General features: G+C 36.7%; 1 protein-coding gene across 1 annotated transcript in view; it reads right to left on the bottom strand.

The window, feature by feature from the left end:
* The window catches only part of FAM241A (family with sequence similarity 241 member A), a 168,682-nt gene that overhangs the window by 117,605 nt on the left and 26,981 nt on the right, over nucleotides 1-24,096 (bottom strand). Inside the window, exon 2 of the mRNA XM_058420814.1 lies at nucleotides 22,699-22,806. Coding sequence (XP_058276797.1) covers nucleotides 22,699-22,779 — 81 coding nt within the window. The 5' untranslated portion in view covers nucleotides 22,780-22,806. The remainder of the gene's footprint in view (nucleotides 1-22,698; nucleotides 22,807-24,096) is intronic.

The raw sequence follows: 24,096 nt of genomic DNA, 5'->3' as shown, positions 1-24,096 counted from the left end.
TTCTGTTTGGCTTTGCCCTCTGTAACCTGTCAGAATTTCCTTCCTGAAACTCTGTCCTCCATTTATTATTACTTTTCATATGAGATGGTGGCCTTTGCTTGCACTGAGACTGTGTGGTACCTCTCCAGAGTGGTGAGCCATTGCAGCTGCCCAAATGGCTGAGGCTTGCCATGTGGCTTCAGTGCTCTCTGTCAGTGGATAACTGCTGAAGTATGAACCCCCACGGCACTCCCCTTTTCTGAGATGAAGGAAACATGCAGCTGACTTAAAATATGGAGTCCTGTCATGACTGGCCGTGGTGGGAAAGAAGTGACTGACTGTGAGACACTGAGCTGTAAAACAGTCTGGCAGGTGGTGCCATCAAACTGACCTCATTTTTTACCGAAAACATTATTTGTTTTCTCCATTCCTCTAAGCTAGGGAAAGAGGAGTTGCTTTACTCCATATAAGTATTTCTTTAGAAGTTACCAGCAAAAAAATACAAATTCACATTTGGAAAATCTACATGAAAAGTTTGATGTTTCTCATTAGCCCATTACCAAACTAGGGGAAGTGAAGAAATTAAGAGAAACAGGGAAACTGCTTGCTCAAAAGGAATGCTATCATCAAGTTTAGATGCAATTGTCAAGAAGGTCACTTTGATATTCTCTACCCATCCTCTAGTATAATTTATTCCCAGGAAAAAGAAAAGAGCAGATTTCATGGAAAGAACTAATGCCAGAAATGAGAATATGTCTCACATTTTCTCTAGGACGTTTTTGTTATGAACCAGAGACAAATATTTTTTACACCTTTCCTCTTAAAAATTGATCTATTCATACCACACATCTTTCTGCCATGTGTCAGACCTTTTCTTTCCCTCTGCAGCTGCCTAAGAAGGATCTCACTGACCTGGGCAGTAAACTTTCTGATAGTAGTTCCACAGCAATTTCCATACTGTGGAATACATAGAGTGTGTTGATAATTTTCAGCTTGTTTTGATTTCCTTCTTAATCTCCTTTAAGAACTGATGCTAAGTTTAGAACAATCAGACATTTCCAAGTATGACCATGGTAAGTACAAATATTTTGCAAATGGTATGTGGTTATGTGCACAAGGAGAAAGGCAACTCTGTTCAGCTAAGCAATAGGTTTTTCAAACACAATCAAGATATTCATAGGCAAAATCTGAACTTTTTATAGCCAAAGGAAGTCAGGAATTGACTTCCAAACCTAATTTTAGACAACTTCAAACTCGATTTTTTACTATTTTACAAATAAACAACTACTGACCCAACACAGAGGAAAGCCCCAGAGGGAGATAAACATTTTTGCTGATCACTGTGAATCGATAATTTCAAACTCTACCTGTAGGACTCATAAGCTATGAAAAATAGGCTTTTATAAATATGAATTTTTAAAGGAACTAGTAAAGAATCAGTGCGTATCCATGGGAAAACCGCTTTGCTGAGGTGCTCACCAACAAGAACACTCCTGCGTGTTGACTCCTCTTACCTCTGAGTCAGGTTAAGGCTGAATTACCGACTCTTCCAAGATGCCTATAGGGCATGAGCTAACAGGATGTTATTCTGTTGCCATATCTGCTCACAAACCCTTAACCTCATGCATTTACAAATAATGAAAATAGATTAATAGATTTTAAGCCCAGAAGTGACATTATTATCATTTTAGCCTGACCCTGAGTTCTAGCATGGGTCACAGGATATTACAGAGTTTTGTGCCAAAAATTTGTTTTTGCACTGCATTGAATTTTGCATAAAGATGGAAAGTTTTGCTTAATTGTTTACTCTGTTCTTAAGTAGGTGAAAAATTGAAATAGGAACTGATCAGTGAAAAAAAAATCTACCAGAGCCTGCTACCAAAGCCTATTAAGAATATATGGAAGAGTGAGTACTAAAAGCAAAGGCCGCAATGAAAACAGAAAATGGATCTCAGCATGATTTTGAAAGCTAACCTACAGAAGCAGTTCCTCTCGAAGGCCAAGGTAATGCTATTTGAAAACATTTTCTGATTCACTAAAGGAATGACAGAATTCCTGCTAGCATCAATAGTTGAGGCCAACATTTTTACACCATGAAGCATAAGTATTAATATATAAAGAGGATAAGAAAATATTTTTCTTGTTGTTATTGTTTTGCTGGTTTGGTGGTTATTGTGTTGTGGGTGTTGCTGTGGTGGTTTTTTGTTTGTTTTTTTTGTTTGTTTGTTTGGTTGGTTGTGTTTTTTTTGGTTTTTTTTTTTTTTTTTTTTTTTTTTTTTGTTCTAAGGGCAGAGTTAAGGATAAAGATTGTGATCCAGAGCACACGTCACGTGCTTTACAGACACAGTAAATGCTGACACAGGATTGATTTAATAGAAGATGTATTAAACAGTATTATGTATTATAGTTGATAAAACATACTTTGAATCCTTTACTGAATGATTTTCAGTGACCTGTGTTCTTCAGGAAAATGTATTCATTTGTGGGTAGTTTTCTATCTGCAGTTAGGAAGGTTTACTGTGAAAGGTTTTGCAAGGGTGCAGTTGAAAAGTAAGGATTCAGCAATGTCCTGAAGAGGTTACTCATGTGAATAACAGTGAACACACCTATTCTGGATCTTAATCCAAATCCACAAAATCTTCTTGTACTATAAAGTACAAGTCTCTATGCTTAAGGCTGTTGAATTCCTATTTTCTTTTTCCTTTTTTTAGATTTTGTAATAATCACTAATTCACAACAGGTTCCATTGAAAAATACAATTTTGGAAAAAAAAGACAAAATCACTAACCATAAATAATTTTACCTGACTAAAAAATATATAACATATTTCAAGAGCACTGGATATAACAGAAAGTTGTATGATGCCAGTAAACGGGAAATAAAAAGAAGGATAAGGACAGCAAGAGAAAATTCAAGTCTTATGAGACCAATACATAAACATAATGAAGTGCTTGCGGCAATTTGGCATTTCTTTAGCATTGGGGAATAGAAGGTCAGGGGTCTAATTGTGCTGCAGAGAGGAAAAGGTTTGCAATGTGGGGATGTGTTAGAAACTGGTTTGAAATTTGGAGCTAGGGAATTAGTAAAAAAAGAAAGAGAACCAAATGAGTTAAACACTAAGGTAATGAACAGCAGCACTGTTTATGAAGGGCTATGTCAAACAGGCAGCTGCCTCCAAAAAACATCAAATGTCCAAGATACGGAAAAGTGAATATGCTGTTTAGACAGAATCCTAAATTGAGATTAGGTGGGTCTGTACTCTTAGCTATGCAACCAGCTCCAAAACAGCTCTGTTTACTTTTAGCATGGGGAATCTGCCTTGAATCTCCTTTTGCCTTGGGAAATGTGTAATACCCAGTTGTTGGCTGACCTTACAAGACATTTGCCTTGATTTGCTTCTCTCTGTACACACAGTCTTGCTCAGCAGTTCCTATACCCAAACCCAATTCCTTCAAACCCAATTCCTTCAAAGCACAACCTTGTTGCACGTGGTAGCACGCTTCTCATAAGAGGTCCTTAAGAATATACATACACTGACCTGGAGAAAATCTTAACTGAAAGCATACACCAAGTTAGACATGGAATGGAGTGAAGCAGGAAGTACCCTAGCAATTTATGGAAAAAGCAGAGAAATGTTGTCTATACTACAATTATTGCTGTTATCTATTGGCCAGTGATACTTGGTATGAACTGGAGATAAGTGCATAGGGATGGTTGCTTCTCCGGGGAGTTTCTTAAGGATGTTTCTCAAGAACAGCTCAAGTTGATTGAAAATGTCTGTTCTCACTTTCCTCTGTCTCTGTTGGAAGTTACCTGTGCTGCAGATTGCAGTAATGTGAAAACTGCCATCTTTATATCCATTCTGGTCAATGGCTATGCCCAAAGGTTAAAAAAGCAGTCTCAGCATTTGTTGGTTTATCCATGACATGTCAAGAAGAATAATCATTCTTAAACCTTTTCTAAAGAGGGAGTGTTAGAGCTGGAAGAAGCAGTTTTACTCATTTGGAGACCTTCTTCTGGTCAGTCCAAACCCACATTCCCATTTCCAGAGAGATCTGACATAATTCTTTTAGACTGGGAATAATAAAAATATGGTTAATGTCAAGAACAGAAGCCTTCCTTGCACTTTTTTAGTAGGTGCATCAAATTTGATAGATGTCAAAAGTCAGAATAAGTTTCTAAAATATGCAACTAGAATTCCTCCTTTTTATACCTTGATCCTGTTCCCAAGAAAAAATCAAGAGGAGTTTTGCTGCTGACCTCAGCATGAAGAGAGCAGGGCCATCAAATTGCATAGCAAAATATTCTTTATTCCTTTCTGGTTTAATGTCTATATAGATATAGGCTGGAGTAGGATGAAAGTGTCAGTTTTTACATTTAAGGATTTGTGCTTTATGAGCCTTGATATGTTAATGCTTCCTCTGGGGCTATTCTGGATGAGTGCATTGCACAGGTGGCCCACTGCAATTTATAGACACAATAATTGAACAAGAGAAATAAGAGACAAGAGTGTTTTCAGCACATGGGATGCAGCTGGTTCAACTACTTTAGCAGGAGGCATAACTTTTGTATGACAGAGTCCTTTTCTAAAACACAGCAAAGACGACTTTTTTCATGGAGACCCATGTGCTGCTTTTTTCACTTACCCAGCTTGCTTCACATACCAGAGCATGCTCTGAGAGTTACTTTGTCATGCCCTTAAATGAGCAATTTAGTCCACTATAATTTATACTGCTAAGGAACTCTTAAAACAAACATCTGTTAAACCAGAAGTTGACTTGAGAAATGCATAACTCCCACGAGCTGAACAGTCCCATACCAAGGACCATTAAATTTAGCAAAGTGATAACATAATGCAAAAAAGCAAAACAACTACTATAGTTTCTATTAAATAAAGGTAAGCTCAAAATAACATTTTCATTGCTCTCTTGTCATAGGTTTACATGGTTAACCTTGACTTTCAAAGTTGCAAACTGGATATCTTGACGTATGACGGAAGTTTTTCCTTAAGAAACTAGAAGATGCTCATCTACAGCCATTTATCTTTCTGAAATCTAAAATTATGAATAAACAAACTACTGCTAGTGTTACAGACAGAATCTGCTGGGAAAAATTCTAAACTAAGGAAGCTTATGGATAATATGAGTATTATATGGAGGATAATAAGAAGTATTTAGGTTTCCGTCCTTTCTAAAGAAGAAAATTAATTATATCACAAACTTCCAGTAGATTTAAAAAATGAAAGAGGTGATGGTAACAATTAAAGGATGAAAATCAAGTCTTGATTGCCTCATAGTATGTATTCTGATACTGAAAGATTTGTGGTATCTTTGAATCAGGGCTTGAGAATGGAGAATACAGTTTCTAGTATTTATGCGATACAAGTATTTTTAAAATTTAGTAATAAATCTAACATGAAGGTATGCTGCCTTCAACAAATATTCCAGTAATCAGTGTCCTTTATTGTATCTTGATGTATATCAGATGCAATTTCCATTTGCGATGCTTTAGAAATCTTAATACCATAACTCAGTGCTTATGCAAAAATTTTCTTTCTGTTTGAAAGTTAATTAAATGCCATAGTTAGCCAATTAGTTACATTTCATTCACTGTTTCTCCCCCTTAAAAACGAAATAACTAATTATTACCCAGATTTGTTTGTTTGTTTTTTACACATTTTGCAACAGCACAATTTTAAAATTTTCTATACATATATTGGAGACATTGCTCAGCACACATGAAATGAGCCCATGAGTCATTGACTCTGGTGTACTTCTGGATTTAGGCAGTTGTAAACAGCCATTGGTGTGACCCATATTCTTATCCCGTCTGAAACTTAGTGCCAAGTTTCAGAGTCCTAATTTTTGGCCAATTTTAATTATAATAACCACATGAAGTATAATTTCTTCTGTCTGACCACAGTTTATATAAAAAGGGGGAGGAAGGGTGGGAGGAACCCTGTCATATGTTTTTGGTATTGAGAAAGCACTTACATATATACATAAGAATTATCGTTAAAGTATATGTTTATCACACAACCTTCACAAACTTCACTTACATCAACAAGAAGAATTCTGGGCACCCAAGTGAAAATAACACTGAAACACTGACAAAGGTGGGAAATTTACACACACTCCACCCCTTGCCCCTTCACCACAATATAACAAAATTTCCCCATTATTATTTAAAACAGATTTAAAACATAAAAACCATTACCAAAGTCCATATGCTTAAACATCTTAATGAACTGGGACTACAGACAAGGAACTGAGTTTAGACAGAAAAAAGTATGCATAACTTCAAAGCAAAATTTCTTTTTAATAAATATGAAGACTTTGCAAGAGGCATTTCACAAATTTCCACAACAAAACCTATTTATAATTTTTGTCAGAAGGATTCCTGCATTCTTCCATTTACTCCTCTGTAGCAATTGTTCTGTCCTCCCACTGTCAGAAGGTAATGGAAAATGAGGGCCATAGATAATACCCTGATAATCTAGAGAGCGCTATTCTATCCTATCAGGATTGTGATTTTGTGAATTTCAATTTAATAAAAAAGTAATGAAGTAAATGAAGTAAATGATCCACTGAAATGATGCAAAATCTTTCAGGAGCCTCTACAAATGTGATGGAGATTTGGTAAAGGTCTGTCATTAAAACAGCAAGTTAAGCGGCACAAGAATGCCCAAGAAAGGCAAGATGTCACAGTGAAAGTAACATTACTGATGTTCTACAAATTTCCAAATAATTCAATTGTTTTTGAGACCACAGTTTGACTGGGTACTCAAGCAGACATCTACTGTTAAGCTCACAGCATAAATGACACCTGCTTTAACATCTTGCTGTCTCCTATACAAGTTTCACTAAGCACTTCATCCTTGGCAGTTACAAGTAAAAATCACAAGTTTCCAGTCTGCCTCTGGGGTTTATATGCTGTTCTTATTCCACAGGGACAGTCTTTGCTGCACTATCCCAACTGGGCAGTAAATGCTCCAGTTATCCTTAGCAGTTGTCTGCACAACCAGCATCATGATTTAATTTTCAGCAGTTCCAACACCTACCTTTTCTAACCAGAAGTAAGAGACAACCTTTTTCTATTACTCAGGGCACATCAGGTAGAAAAAGAAAATGCCTGCTTCTTCTTTTGTTGTCAATTACTCATTTTAATTTTATTATGTGCTTTAGATAAAGGCTGAAAATTTTATACTTTGTAGTTTTTCTACAAGGCTGTGAGCATAGGGAATATACTGAGGCTTACTTCAACGCATACCATTCTTAAACCCACAAAATTTAATTTCTGTTGTGTATTTACTACAATCAGAACAAAAAAACCACCTTCACCAGAAATTGTGATGACATAATTATTTTGTCATATATCCAAGCACATCCATGTCTGAGTTCTATACTCAGCCATAAACTTAAAATGCATGCCTCTAGGTCTGAGCTCTCCTAATTCTAAAAATAGATTCCTCACATTTTTCCATGTATTGCAACAAACTTACAATCAGTTAAATGCTGTTTATAGAAAAGAGATGAAGAAAACAAATTGCTCCACTCCACGCATTCTTCTTGCTCAGCCTGAAAGCAAGCAATTCTACTTTGCTCATTGATTACCAAAATAGTTTCTTGATGACTTGTTAATTTGATAGGTCAGGCAATTTATTAGGTGTTTCCTGTGTTTCCAGCTACAGTCTGCATTGCAAGGAAACAAGTAGTGTCTGTGGCATGGAAGATGAGTCTGTGTCTGATGAGAGCCATGTGTACCAAACTCCCATTTTTCATAAGTGCTGTCATTTTACAGATGTATGACCCTCTTCTCCTGGTTACAGAGGAGGGGGGCTGGGGGAAGATAATGTACAGGGTTCAGCAGAGGAACCCTTGAAGGCAGAAACACAAATCATGTCATGCAAACCAGAGCAGGCTACAGGAACATCACATCTCTTTGCAGAAGACAATAACAGATAGGACAGAGAAAGATGGAGTCTAAGATGATTAGGAAAACAGGAATGGTTAATGGGTAACAGCAACGTGGCGCCAAGCAGTTCATTCCATGTCATAAAGATATGAGGCAACACAAACAGAGAGCAGGTAAAAGGTCTTAGAAATTCATCCAATCAATGCAGATGCAGATCTGTGTTCCAAGTATATTTGACAGGGAATAATACAGTCTGTGGAGAAATTATTGTATTTCAAATTAAATCTTTTGTTTTCTTAACATCTCCTATTCTCAGCATGCAGTATATCATTTCCAATTTGAAAATAGAATTCTGGTTTTGTTATTTTTTTTTAAACATCTCTTCTCTGCAAATTATAATCACTTTCTTTTTCCTTCAAACCCAGGGTTAACATGTATTTTAGGAAGATCATTACTCTTTTACATCAGACCAGTAAACTTGAGAAACACTCTGAAACACATGGCAGTAATTCCACCCCACTCCTCACCTCCTGTGGAGGTCTCTACTGTACTACCATTGCTGCAGAATTTGACTGGTCCCAATGTACACTGACAGCATGGAGGGATCAGTGCTACTAAGACCCTGACCAAGAAGGTTCTCAGAACTCTGTTGCATACATATATGGGGCAAATTGAGGTATTATACTATCTCTGAAGATTTAGAATTAGTAGGGAAGAGAGATTAATCTCTAACTCTATTCCGCTTCATTTAAGGCACCTATTTGTGTTTTCTGTTTTAGTACAAAGTTACTCATAAGCTCTCGAATTTTGGTTGGCAAATTGTAGCAGCCCAGTTTTACAGTACTTGGCACGTGTGTCACAGAGTAATAATCCTGGAAGAGCACTGAGAAGTTAATTTGCAGTGATAGAAACTGTTGAGACATCAGGGTTCAGCATGCTTTTACACCAAAAGTGCTTGAGACTAGGCTATAGCTGATGTAGCCTAGGTGTCTGAAGGAAAAAAATTCCCTCACATCCTCACTGTTCAGAAGCTTGGATCCCTGTCATGCACAAATTCACAGATATATTGTGGATTATACAACCATTTCATCAGGTTCTCAACAGAAAGTAATAAGAAATTAAGTGAGAATATGTCAGCATGTTTTGAATTAACCAGAATTTGTCTGAGAAACCAGTTAAAGAACTTCAGCTCTTCCTTCTCACATAAACACTCCTTGTAAGAAAGGTGGTAGTGTGTAGCTGCTGTAAAGTGACCAACAGGAAGTGGATGTAAGTAACAGAAACCTATTAGTATTGGATAACTTTCCAAATCTAAATGACAGAAAATACAGGAACACAGCCAACAGGCACTTCAGCAGCGTGCTTGTTTTTCACTAAATCATCTGCTTTGGTTGCGAGTGTTTATCCTTACTGAGGCAAAGATTTCATTGACTTCAGTGGAAATTCTGACTGTACGAGGAATGTGGAATTTTTTTCCTCCTGTAAACAGAGGTTCTCTGGTATTGCAGCCTGCACATAATAAACCTCTGAAACAATTCAGACCCATCATTCTATTTCACTGTGAACAGAACTCCAGTATATCTCAGTTAACAGTAAACATAGGCTCTCCTCCCAGTCCTATTGAAATCTATGGCAAAACTCCCAGTGACTTCAATAGGAGCTGTAGCAGACCCTGAGGCTTTCAAAGACCAGACGTGCAATGCTTTAGCTACAGGTCAAACCTTTGCCTTTGTAAAATAAGGATAAAAAGAATGTATTATCTGCCTGGTTAATGAAAAAAAAAAAAAAAAAGTAAACCAGCACTAACAGGCATTTATAATAAAAAGTGCTAAATGGAGAGCATGAACTTCATATCACACAAAATCAATTTTATATACTCATCCTATAATAAAATGTGGTCAATATAATGCTTTCCCTCATGTTCCAAATCACTAAATGACAGTTAATTATCACCATTTACCCCAATCAATTACATATAACATATAAACAGATCAAAAGAAGTTACATCTAACGTATAATAAAATAAAGAATGTTAATTATTGCAGAGGTAAGACTAGAATTAAGCAGAGAACGATGTGTTTTCTAGATAACAAAGTTAGGAAAACAGGACTGAATCTCTGTATGCCACGATTACTTCACATTTGATAACACTGTCCAAGATGGTGTTGTTTATTTTTTAGATAAATGTCCTAATCAATAGATACATGAAGACAAAATAAGAGCAATCAAGAAGGCTGTATTTGCCTCTCTATTGGTACATATCTGTGGAGAGCAAATAGAATTCTCATCAGCAAAACCTACTTTGAGTCTAATTTGCAGTTCTGATTTATAGCTTTTAGAAACATCATGTCAGGGATATGGCAAATATTCAAGCATTTGCTTAACTAAAAGATAAAGGGCTATAAAGGCAGCTAAGATACGACACAGAAAACAAGGTTTAGAATACTATGCTCAAAACTGTAGGTCACCTTTCTTCAAGATCAAAAAGAAGCAACATGTCCCCATTGCCCAAGAGTTTATGGAGGGTCTCTTAAAAAGAATAGTTGCTCTCATGTTTTTTTCTCATTGACAGCCGATAGAGCAAGTCCTAAAAAATCACAGCTTTATGCCTTTATTCCTTTAAAAAAAAAAGAATGAATACTCAGTTTAAAGGTAATTGTATTACTTAAGGCTTATTAGGGAAGTTTTAACACATGAATCAGCATCAAGCTTTCACTGTTGTCAGACCTATAAAAATACATAGGCTCAGGGTGGAAATAGTCAAATGTGCTTGATTCTCGGGGCCTTTTAAAATATACTTCCCCTGATAGGAATACCACTGCAGTCTAGTTTACCCCTGCCTCTAACACCTGCTGCAACTGTCTGATGAATTTGCTATAATCCAGAACAGTAAAATTATCTAGGTCTAGAAAATAAAAACCACTCCCAACTAAATTTGCTCTTCCCTAATGTCACCTAAAAAAGGGCTGAGGATTTAAAACATAATATAAATAATTTCAGTGGCCTGATTTGTAAATCTGTCCTTCCAGACAGTTCAGGACAGCTGAGGAGGGCACAAACTGTAACATGGGATTATGAAGCTGGAGTAAAGCACAACAGAGAACTTTTCATAGTGGATTGCCACTATCAAATCCATGGAAGTATATTACAATCTAAGTCTCTTTTTCACTTTGACAAACTACCTACTAAGCAGAAATAAGTATGTAAAGAAAAGTTCAGCTCTGCTTAAGTCAGGGAGTTACTCATCACTCCAGTGAGGATTTCACCTTTTACATCTAACAGAATTTGTCTTTTTCGGTGCAGGCAGCCGAGGGGGATGGTATGCATATTTTCTATCAGCCATGAGTGCAGGGCTCTTCCTGCCCCTTAAGAAAACAGCTTCTGAAGATCAGACCCAAACATTCATTTTCTGTTCAGTATTCCTGGAATGCTCTTCTGCTTCCTTACGCTTGTTAACTATTTGCACCTCACAGTATCCTCTCTGGAATGTGGTGTTAAAATATCTCTCACATGGCTTTGATGAAAATTAATATTTATGCTGATCTTTGAGAGACTAGAATGAAAGCACAGTATGCATGCCTGGTTTTGTTCCCACTGTTCAGAAAAGCCTATACAAAGCTAATACTTTGCATTAGGGATCTTTCTGATGGACAAGAAATAAAAATAGTGAATAGAACTACTGGTGTCAGATCAAAAGAGACCCTCCATTCACCCTATCTCCCTCATCTATTTTTTGGCATTATCTTTTTCCTTCCTATCTCTCCAAGGCCTAAGGCATCAAAATTTACATCTTCTTTGTGTTCTATCATCAAGAAAGAAAAGAAAGAGGGAGTAGGAAGTGAAAGTAAGAGACATAAAAGGAACAAACCGTTCTAGATGTCAAGGAGTGTAACCAATTCCTTAATGTTAGTCTGTGCTTTTGAATATCTTATAATTTATAAACTGAAAACACATTCTGCTTTGATTTTCAAACAGCATCTGAAGTTGCATGCCCGTTCTAAGCCTTTTAAGGGATAAGAAAACTGATGGAGATAAAAAACCATTCACTTGTAATTCTTATATGATCCTGGTAGTGTTCCAGATTTCCATGGCAGGTGGTGTGGAAAGGATTTGAAAGGTAGTGGAAAGAAAGGATGAAAGATGTTTGGAAGAACTCTTCACTCCTGTGAAAATGGATCCAAATTCTCTGCTTAATCACTAGAATTACACAATTACCTGTTGCTTTTTAAGGGTTTTACAGTTTTAATGGTGACATTAAGCAGAATAGCTGCTGCCAGGTATGCAAAAATCATAAGACGATATTTTCTGCATTTCTTCACAACTGCCATTTTGTGAAGTTCTCTTGGGCTAAAGGGCCATGTCTAATTCATTTGTGACAAAAAGGGTGTGATCTAACTTAAGTTCCTGTAGCACTCATGGTAAGTTTTGTATTACAGCCCCAGATTCAATGCATTCAGCGAAGAAAGACTGCTAAGGAAACTGTACAGCAGTGAAAGCAGGCTGAAAACACATCCATCTGAATGAGAGATTCAGCCAGATATTAAAGGAGGCCATTGGCTGCTAAGATGATAAGCCTCTCTATTCACAAGTACGCCGGAACAGAAGGCCTGAGCATGGCTTTAAATGCAAGATGTGAAAGAGTTCTGTCCAAGCTCTCAGCCAGAGCAGCAGCGTAGGAGACAGGCAGTACAGGGATACTGTACAACCTCAGCCCTTGAATTCTACTATGATAAGGCAGACTCCCAGGATTAACAGCCCTGTCAAGGGTAAGTCTCTGAAGTGCTTATTTGTTTAGAAGAACCACCTCATTCATCTTTAAGGAGTGATAGAAATGGAAGTCCTCTGACACAGTATCTGAAGTCTACCTGGATGTATGTTTTCTCAGTATCATGGAAAGCAGAAGATAAAATATTGCTATCTGGTTAAAAAACAGTATTAAATTGAAAAACATTACTTGTGTTTATGTGTGGTTTTTAAGATGTTTATTTTATTTTTTGTCCGTGGAAATATTGAAAGTACATACTTTCTATGATGAGCAGAAACATACCCATATGAACACAATGTAAAAGATTAAACACAATTTAAAGAACTGCAGCGAAATTTAAATTAACATCCCCTCTACTTCAAAAAGAAACAGGTTATATATTGACTTTCTATGAAGTTTAAATAGATATTTCTGGTAACAAGTAATGACACTCATCTGTAAAATTATGAAATTGATTTTTTGTTAAGCTTCATTTACATAAAGAGTGAATTCAAAGAAAAATTTGTAATATGAAAATGATGAACCACTCACGTGAAGAATTTTACTATATGGAGTTATTATGAATGATCCTGTACTGGAAAACTGGAACCTGTCTCTTGATTCCTCAGATCCAGGGTCTTATTCATAGCCCATCTCTCCTCTGTATCTTAGTGAAAATTATGATCAGGAGAAAGAGTCTAATAAAAACACATTGTAAGAGCTGTGAATTTCTTGTAAATACTTTCCTGGGAGACAAGAAGACTAAAATGAGGATGGTAAGAAGCAACAGAGAGTGAAGAATACAAAACACTACAAGAAATGCTGGAAAGTTATTTCTCACTCTGCTGCTGGTCTTGTAGACATTGGACCTAATTGGATGTTAAGAATTAAAGATACCATGTTCTATCATTTTGCCAGTGTGCATAGATGAGGGTAACACTTGTTTCACCATGAAGTGACATATATAACTTTTTTTTTTCCAATTAGAAAACCTGTCACTTACTAGAAAATTGCAACAGAGTTGTGCTAGGAAATACTTTTCATAAGAAATGCTAGGAAATAATTTTCATAAATTCATAGAGTCATTGAAAGGTTAGAGATTATTTCATTCCAAACCCCACTGCCATGGGTAGTGATGCCTCCCACTAGACCAGGCTGCTCAATTTAGTTTTCAGTCTCGTGTTTCCTAGGCTGTTATACTCTGTTAAATTTATTAGGAGAAGAAAAAAACAACAATCCAAACAGACAATCCCCCCCCACACCCCTTTATTCAATGTGTTTTTTTGTGGTTTTTTTGGTGGTTTTTTTTTTTGTTGTTGTTTTGTTTTGTTTTGTTTTTTGTTTTGTTTTTTTCCTTTCCCCCCTGTGGAAGAAACATCTATAGGGTATAAGGAAATTTCTTTTAAATGACTGTTCAGGGTATTGGCACACTCGTAATCCATATATGAGAAAACTGTCAAAGGAGAATTTCAGATATTTCAGTACGAGAAAAGAAATATGCAGAACCACTGTCTTCAATACGGTAATGGTGTGACCAGGAATACTAAATTCTGTCATTAATTTGGCATCAGCATTGATGCTGACACTGTTTTTAAAATTAGTAATGTATGTTGTGTATGACACATTATCAATCACCATACATTAGAAATCATCATAGATTTCTGCTATCATTCTGATTTTGTGTTTTTTAGAAAACATCTGATTCCCCTTGACTATTCAAGAACTGCTCCCTTAGAAAGCACTAATTAAGATACTGAAGAGTCTCATCTAATATTTATACTTCTGGTGTTGCACTAGATCATTTTGCAGTGCATGAACAGCGTCATGAAGAAGGAATTAGAAGCAGTATAGCTCTGAGCCTCAGATAATCCTTCACTGATTAGTGAGATTCGCATCATCACCTATTCTGAATGCACTCCTCTCAGGATGTTGATAAAGCCCTTCAGTATCACAATATGGACTTCCAAGCACAGCTACGGCTTTTCTACCCAATCAAAGTGAAACCCTCAGTTCACCTGGTTAAGCTAGCTAATCCTAAATCGGCTTTTAGATTGTCACTTAACAACTCTGAGGTACTCCAGAAGGATCCCGCACAAATCCTGTGGTAAATGAGGCCTAGGCTGAGTGAAAATGAACAAACAAAAAGCCTGAAATGTGGACAGCAAATTCTTTATCTAAGGCATATTTTTATTTCTTTAGAGTGAGAATTAAGATGTCAGGAGTAGGACAGTTCTGTTAAACTGGTCTTCAAATGATGATGTATGCCTGCTTAGACTTCCAATGGTGACATTTGAGTACACATTAACCAGCAAACTGATGCAAATAATGTGCAGAGGTTCTGGTGCTTTGCAATTTTTGAATATGTCAGCTATGACTAATCATACAAAATTATAGGTTTAATGAAGGAATTGAAAAGTTCTGTAGTTCAGACATATTTGTTGACTTTGAAAAGGTCTGAACAATTTAATTCATTCACGAACTCCCCAAAGTTACGTAATCATCTTCTGACGACATTTTTAGGAAAAGTTACACTGCTGTGTTAGTGGCTGTACCTTTCAGGAAACTGTATGCTGTCATCTAAGTCCTACACACTGTAGAAACAGCACTGAAAAACTTTCTTGCATCCAGAAGAAAAATCCTATCCCTTGTAGGCAGGGACCATGCATAGGCTGGCAGCAGTGTGTCTGTAGTTGCCGACTGGCAGTCAGAATGCAAGATAATGCTTGCATCTGTTACTGGAGTTGGGTAATAGATGCTACTCAAGTATGTTTGCATTTAGACTTCTTAGATTCCATAGGCTATACTGTAGAATTATTTCATTGAATACACTGCAATTTGCAATCTCATACTGGAATTTGTAGTAAGGTAATAGTACAGGAAATATGCTCTGAAAATATTTTAGAATTAAATGACAGCTGGAATTTGAACTTGTGACAAAGAATTACTCAAGTTTTAAAATCTCCCTTTTGCAGTAAAATGAGGGAGCAAGATTCCCAGCACTACCTGACAAGTGAAGGCATTCAGAGCAAAATCTCAGTGGCAGAGAATAAAGGTCTTGCCATCTGAAGCAGATAACTCAAGTACCAACGCCAGATTAAACAGAAAAAACCCCACATAGATCTAAGTTTATTATCTTTCATAGTGAATTGTTTAGAAATACTAAATAGAATACACAAACACTATACCATGGTAGTTTATTTTGTCTTGTGGGAAGTTTTAACAGTTTCTAGGATTAAATGGCTTTCCCCTTCTGTGAAGGGTCTGATGTAAACTCTTGTACTGAGGCTTAAAGTCTTAAGGTTGTTAGAAGTTTCCATCAGTCAGTCTGTATGTCAATGGATAAAAAGTTGGTTGCTGATCTGACCTGTTCATCGCTCTCTGGAATGATGCCATCAAACTAAAGATACATGTGGCAATGCTGGGGTGGGGAAGAGGGAACGGGAGAATAGGGTTATTTAGTGGGAAAAGTGAGCTCCTCTCTGCATTAATGTCAGGACACTGAGGCAAAGTCATGGAAATCTGCAAGTTAATTTCATGTGCATGCTCATTTTGCAGTTGAAGCCTCTGTTTTATGAATTCTTAAGAATGACATATATTTGCCTTTGTAACAGAGGAAATAAAAAGACTACTTTTAATTTCTGAGACAGGACAAACATCCTGAGTTGTTTAACAAGATAGCTCTATGAGTCTGCTGAACAATATATGGTTGCTGAGTTGCACATGAGTTCACCACAGACTAGAAAAATGTCTGTGAAAATTATGGTAGATAAAAGTAATGTTTAAGTTAGTTAAGGTCCATTTAACTGGGTGGGAATGATAATTACAGCACTTTTCAAATCTATTTTGAAATAATTTTTAAGTTAATCTCCTTGAATTTCTGAAAGCTGCAAAAAGCTCTCACTTAAATCCAGCATATTAGCTTTTTCTCTGTAAACACGCTACAAAACTACTTCCGTGGATGCATTAACCATCTTTTACATAGAGATTGATTAAATTCATAATTTTAGCTGCTTTTAGCTACTTTTTAAAAAATATGTTTAAAGACATCCAGCATTTTCTCCCACCTAACAAACATCAATTATGGTTTTGTTTCTCAATTTTTAGATCCAGTTGTATTCATCTCTAAATTAATACTTGTAAATATTAGAACAATTCAGAAATAAATTCTGATATTTAGGCAGCACACTTTTTTTCCAGCAATGTGATCCTTGCATCAAAAATTAGTAGGAAGGGATTTGGAATTTATCTGCATTTTGGCAAACTTGGATTCCCGCCTCCAGAAATTCCCTTAATTCAGTTGTCAGGAGAGAGTATCTGTAGCAGGATTTAAACTAAAATTTGAAAGGAAATCTATTCTGAAGCATGAGAAACAGAGGCTTTCACAGGCCAGAGCCTGAGATTATGCTTAGTGGCCAGGAATTAAGGTATGTGTAGGTAGTTGAATGATCCACAGAACACAGCTGTTCTTTGCATACCAGTCCTGCTCTGCAAATTTAAAGGAACCTGAAAACACTGCAAATTTACGTTCTGGAATACTGGAAACATATTTAGAGGAGGCTGAAAGCACTTCTAATTTATGTATTAAAAAGATGCATCTGGAAAAGAATCAAACAAAAACTATGGTGTATGTTCAGAAAGAGAGACAGCTTTGCTTAATTAAGGGGAAAAGTGCATCAGACTCTATAGGCATTTACACAGCCTTGAGGGCAGTGTTAATAGGCCTAACAAAGGATTAATGATACAGCTCACCCAGCTTCAGGTGACCACACTGGAGATGGGAGTCCCAGCAGAAAATCTACCTTTTCTGCATAGTCTGTAAAGAGTTACAGGCAATTACTCATCTGATCTCTTTCAGCAGCTGTTGCAGACTGAGGTGACCTGCACTGCATTTTCCTCTAAGCACACAGACTGACAGCAGCAACCAAGTTAAATGTAGACTCCTGAGCATGGTCTGACAAGCCCTACTCTGGATGCAATATTTGTCTACCAGATGAGAGTGGACAGTAAGTCCAAAGAGAAATAGGTTGTTTATTGAGGTTGTGAAAGTACGCTTACGTGCCGTGTAAGAAGCTGCATCAAGCTCCACAGCTACACTACCTGTTCTATTTTGTAGGCTGTGAAACTTAAAGCTCATCCCCTTCCAATTCAAGTTTTACTAAAGCTGAAAGACTGCCTAATGCATAGGTTTTTGAAAACAGCATTTGGTGGTCAGCTATAACTATGTGGCATACAGCAGGAAGGTCACATGCCACAAGTTGATGATGAAGGTGCTCAGGTCAGGGGTGCGTCTTGTCGCACCCTGTTTGTAGTTGACCAAAACAAGCCAATAAAAGTTAACTAGGTTAATTTTTATAGCTCTTTCTATTAGCTGAATGCAGAGTTTATCATTCAGGAGAAAGGTAGTATCATGATAGATGGAAACCAAACATTAAGCACAGACAGCACAAACATAAGCCAAGCATAGGTCACCGGACAATCAAATCAGGCAACAACTATGGTTTAGGAATGATTGGGGGCATAGTTCAACACACAGGACAAACTCACTGGTTTGCAGAAAATAGAATATTCTTTTGGATTTTACTGATTTTTTTTTTTTTTTTTTTTTTTTTTTTTTTTTTTTTTTCCCCAGAAGAAAAGGTAGAGTCTTTTGAAACAGGTCAACAATTCATTCCTTTCCAGAGGAAGGTGAAGAACTCCTATCACAACCTTTGGGGTAGGTCACCCTGTGATCATCATTATCTAACAGAGTAGAATAATTCTGTTACACAATGATGCAGGTCGTAATCCCCCCTGTCAAGAATATACAACAAACAAAATGGGTCAATATACAAAGTAGAACAAATCAGCAGAAAAACAGGGCCCAAACCATGTCACAGAAAATGGTTATAAACCAAGGCATGCTTTTGTCTGATGAGATAAATGAGATAGATGTTCTTGGCATTGATTTTGTTGGAAGATTTCCCTATATGTCAGTATTCAACCAAGCACTTAGGAATAGTGCTAGGAATTTATATCCTGGGGTTGCCATCTTTTAGACAAAATAAAATCATTGTCCCAGCTAGTTCAGATGTTTTACTGCTTGTTCCAAAATAAAATTTCTTTAGCTCTGGTCTTCATCAGGTTCCAGATCCTGTAATAAATCATTTCTCCCTGCAGTTTCACTTCGAACTTCAAACCTACATTATGGGCCAGTCACATTGTGTATGAAAAAGTGATTACAAACTACCACTGTTCTTGCAGCACTGCATTGCTGTTTAGTATCTCTGAATTTGCATGGATTTTTATTTCGTGATAAACCACAATGAAAGGCACACAGCACACAATATGGCTATTAACAGTGTGTTCCTGTAAAACATCCATTTACAAACCACTGTTAAAAGAATCTTTTGATTTCATTCATCTGTTTTTAAGTGTTTCATACTTATGAAGGGATCAAGTTTATCTGACATGGGCTGGATACAGCTTATTTAAAGGAAAAAAAGGAAGAATATTACCATTGTAATATACTAGTGAATAGAAATAAAACCCCAACAGGACCATAACCTAGAACTGCTAATGTAAGAAGAGGTCACATTTACAAAGCCTAAACAGACACTTGCAGGAATGAATTGAATGTATTATCTTTTAACTTGAAAAGAAAGGAAGAGAAGGGAAAAGCTTATACAGCAAGCTGTTCTGAACAGGCAAGAGAGAAAACTTATTGATGTTGCTGCCAGCTATACCAGATTTGGCAGTTGCATATTGTCCAGCTTACATGAGCACTTGTGCAACCCTCTATTTATTTGTACTACCTATGTTCAGTTGTTCTGAGCAAAAAGTTGTTTAAAAGTCAAAGATATGCCCAGTGAGTATGGTAGAAAATAAATTGTGGGGATTTTTATACCCTTGTATGATTATCTAAACTAGGATGTGCTATAAATTTAATTCCAATCTCCTAATTTCTGGAAAATTTCAATTAAATCAAATTTTGTCCTGAATTTGTCTGGAATGTAGTGTGCCTAGATTTGTGCCATCGCCAGTCTATCAACAATCCAGAGATGTCAGAAATAAGATATGTCAGTGCAAGTTTTAACATAAACTGTATTCCAGGTGATACTGGCTTTTCTGGAAATCTGTTTCAAAAAACATTTGAAAATATGGATAATGAAGCTGCAGCTTACTAAATCTATGGGGAATTTTCCACTGGCATCTTGCGATACGAAGTTTGCATCCTGTAATGGAATGAATCTTAGGCATTCAAAATCCATGAAGCTTTCCGCCCCTTGTTTTTGTTTTTGGGGAAAAAAAAAAAAAAAAAAAAAAAAAAAAAAGGTAGCATTTTTGTGCAGTTTTCATCTAAAGAGAATTTTGAGCAGAATACAGATGTCCACACAGATTAACAGACACTGTTTCCATCTTGTCTCTCAAGCCCACCCCAAATAGCAGCCTCTCCTGAGTCATTTTTTACACACAAACAGGACTGGCTCAGACATCCAAATCAAATTCCCTGTCCAGCTCTTTCCCTGCTGTTTCATCATGCTCCTCATAACCACCAATAAGAATTCTACTGGTGGAAGACAAAGGTACTTTTCATTCTGAAGTAATAAACCTAACTATAATCATTCTAATAACAGACTAAGGGACAGGGGAAAAAAAAAAACAAAACAAACAAAAAAAAAAACAACAAACAAACAAAAAAAAAACCCAAAAAAAACCAACCCCACACCCAAAAAACAAACTCAGAAAAAGAACATCAAACTGCCAAAAACCCCAAACTCAAACCAAATCAAGAAAGCACACACCTTAAGATAGGTTTCTAATCCTGGAAGAACCTGCCTTTCCTTGCAAAATTTATCAGTTAAATTTTACTTGCTTCAAACTCATTCTTAATCTATTGTAACTATTGTTTGTTTTATCTAAGATGCACCTCCCTGGTCATTATGGGGGAGTGACCCTATCACAGTGGAGAACTGCAAGACGAAGAGCTGGAAAAGGAAATAAATAATGGTAAAGAAGAACAAAAATATTCCACTGCAGGAATGCAGAGTTCTATTTACATCACTGGCATTCTGGAAGGATGAGGTTTTTCAAAGGCACTGTCCTATGCTAGAGAACAGAAGACATTCGTGGGCATATAAAAGAAAGCCGGGAATTTGCCTTTGGAAAGTTTTCACATGTTTGTGGATACTCACAAGCTACCTTATCATTTTCAGGCATCTGTGATATTCTTCCCCACCCACTCCCTTTTTAATTTTTTTTAATTTTTATTTTTTATTTTTTGTTGTTGTAACATATGGAGCTGTCACTTCAAAACATGCCCTCACCTTACTGTCAAAAGCATATTTCATTTCTCTAATCCTCTGTGGCAACCAGAAAAAAATGAAAAAAACCTAAAACTTACTGTGCTTGTATATTTAAAGGGGTAGCCTGAGCTTCCTGTAGTGCCTCAAACTTGAAGCCTCCTCACCAAGGAAATAAAAATGGATGGTAAGCATTGCTTTTGGGCTGCAATAGTTCCCAATGTCTGATGCTTAAAACCCAGCTAACCTCATGATTGAGAGAACATAGAAAGAATAAGGTTAGTGTATAAATTCTTTGGTATGTATCCAATGTCAGTATCAAAAGTTCAGGAAGAAGTGTGGCGACAAAAGAAGAATCTATTCTGCAATTTCAGAATATTTTATGGTATAGGGCAGAACTAGCCTTTCTTTGACTCCATCATGTGGTGCATAGGTAATGCTTGAGCAATCCACAGTGTAATCATACTACAGAAAAGGATTTTGATATGAAATACGAAGTGTGAAAAAGTTTCCGATAGAAGGTGTGATGCCAATATGCATTACAAACACTAGGAAAATGTCCCACTTATCAATTAATATTTAAAAACAGTATTGCTTTATAAAATTATTTTCTTTGAGTTCTTCAGAGCTCTGAAAATCTTTAAATTTTTGGTTTGCACAAAACCCAAACATCTTAAAACGAATCACAGCAAATCCCATGGCACACAGAACCTGTTAGCACTATATATGTTACAAATACACCTAAAATCAAGAAATTATTAGTGGTATTTCTTCAAAGTGCCTCCGGCTACTTCACAATTTTCAGATGAAAACGCCAGCTACCTGCCATGTAAACGCACATGCATGTAAACGTGCATATTCTGAAAAAATCAGGGCTCTACCATTGCCCTTTTCTACTTGCAGACACCCCTTAGGGAGAAGCAGCTAAGCTATTCTAAAGTCTCGGTTTGCAAATGTTATTTGAATGCAGACAATTTGCTTTATTTTCATTCTCACGCGCTCCTTACCAATTATTCTTCTTTAGCAAGATAACACACAGCCATTAACATCACAACACATTAAAGAAAAGAGATAATTAAAAATAATCTGCACAGAAACCTTGTCAACTCAATGCATAGTTTTACACACTGACATTGAAACATATCTGCCTGAAAAAAATTAAGTACCCTTATTATTTCTTTGAAGGTTTCAAACTAGAGCTCTGAGTAACTTATAGTGAACTGTACAAATAATTTCAGGGAAATGAATGGGCACAACAAGGTTGAACATGTGCAGCATTATTCTCAGGCTCTTCTAAGTCACTAGTTCATAATGAGTCATCTCCATTATACCCAGAGAAAAGCTATTGCTAGCAGAGTTTTGAAAGCACCTATAAGAATTCATTTTTGCCATTCAGGCTTAACATGTATAGCTCATTTTTTGAACACACTGGGATGTTTGTATAGCTGCACACATAACATACTGAGACAAGGTAAATCCCCACTTTTCTTTCTTGTCTTTCAGGTATTTTCAGTGATTCCTTTGTGTTTGTCCTTCTATTTGAATTTTGCAATCCTAATTCTCAAAGTGCAGGTTTCTTTTGCACTTCTTCCTTTAAACCAAATAAATTTAGAGTGACAGCTTTTCTCAGAAAAAAAAGAGAAAACACTGAGAAAAAATGTGTAGCATGAAATTATTTTAACTGGCTAAGAAGTCAAATGCCTATTCAGTATCTTTGATACATACTCAAAATCCTTTGTCAGGATTTTCTGTGGTTTTTTGCTCGGCATCTGTTGGAGTTACCTGAATATTTTCAGTCAACAGCTGTTGAAAAGACATCCCAATGGCTCCCATCGCTATCACTGCAGTCCATTCAGTGGACATTATGTGTCCAGCTTCTCCTGGGTCTCTCTGTAAATGAAAATTGTATCAGTTAGATTGTGCACTTTCATTCCGCTTCTCTCTAGATGGCAGCATTCGCCTTAAGGAATTCCCTCTAGATAAGCTTGTCTCATACAGGAGTAACAATAAAGGCTCAAGAAAAAGAGTGCTGGGAATCAGAAATTCTTAGCCATAAGTTTTGGTTGAATTTTCACACTTTTTACTGATTTGGGCTTGTTTATTTCTAGTTTTTGGGTTGTTTGCTTTGGTTTGTGAGTTTGTGTTGTGGTTTTGTTTGTTTTGGGTTTTTTGTGAATATTCATAGCCCTTTACATTGATAACTGAAGCAGGCAAGGAGATTCAATTAAGAGACATAATCTACATTGTCAGGGTGCAATAATCACTGCATAATCAGCCCAGGCCCCATAGTTCAAGAAGGATGTTAAGGTACTCAAATATATCCAGAGGAGAAGAAGAAAGCTGGAGAAAGGGCTAGAATGAATGTCCTGTGGAAGGGCAACTAAGGTTTTCGGGTTGGTCCAGTTTGAAGAAAAATAGGCTGAGGTGTGACCTCATTGCTCTCTGCAGCTTCCTGAGGAGGGGGAATGGAGAGAAAATTGCTGAACTCTTCTTCCTAGTATCCAGGGATAGGACAAGTAGGAATGGCTCAAAGCAGCATCAGGGGAGATTTGGACTGGAATTTAGGAACCATTTCTTTGCTGGGAAGTTGGTCAAACACTGAAAGAGACTTCCTAGAAAGATGGTTGAAGCCCCAATCCTGTCAGTGTTTAAAAGAAATTTGGACAATGCCCCTAATAGTCAGCACTGAGGTGCCAAGGCAGTTGGACTTGAAGGTCCCTTTCAACTAAAAATATTCCATTCTGTGACATGCCATGCCACTGACTGCCTATTTCTTCTCCCTGTATTCTGCTATCCCACATATTCCTGGGGCTTGCTCCTTACTACAAACAGCTATATATTTTCACAGTCCTTACTGCAGTCTTACTCATCCTGAAACTAATAAATTACTAGAGTCCTTACTTTTACAAAAGTTACACTGAAAACTGCATAATTTTTCATCTGTAAGATTATGAAGATGTGATATCTCTAGCCTCCATTAAATGAAATAAATGTGAATTACATAAACCAGGAAAAATCTAGTTTATGATTAGTGCATTTTTTTTCAACTAAATGCTTCTAATAAAAAAAAAGGGCACGTATTTGATTAGATGTATACAACATATGTTTTTGTTGCCTTTCAAGCAGGTCATAGCTGCATTATACATCTCTCTAGTAAAATTGTCTCTCTGTAGCCATCTT

Source organism: Hirundo rustica, chromosome 5 (genome assembly GCF_015227805.2).
Source record: "Hirundo rustica isolate bHirRus1 chromosome 5, bHirRus1.pri.v3, whole genome shotgun sequence".
Taxonomy (NCBI): Eukaryota; Metazoa; Chordata; class Aves; order Passeriformes; family Hirundinidae; genus Hirundo; species Hirundo rustica.
The sequence above is the reverse complement of the archived record's forward strand: the minus strand, read 5'-3'. Positions and strand labels throughout refer to the sequence as shown.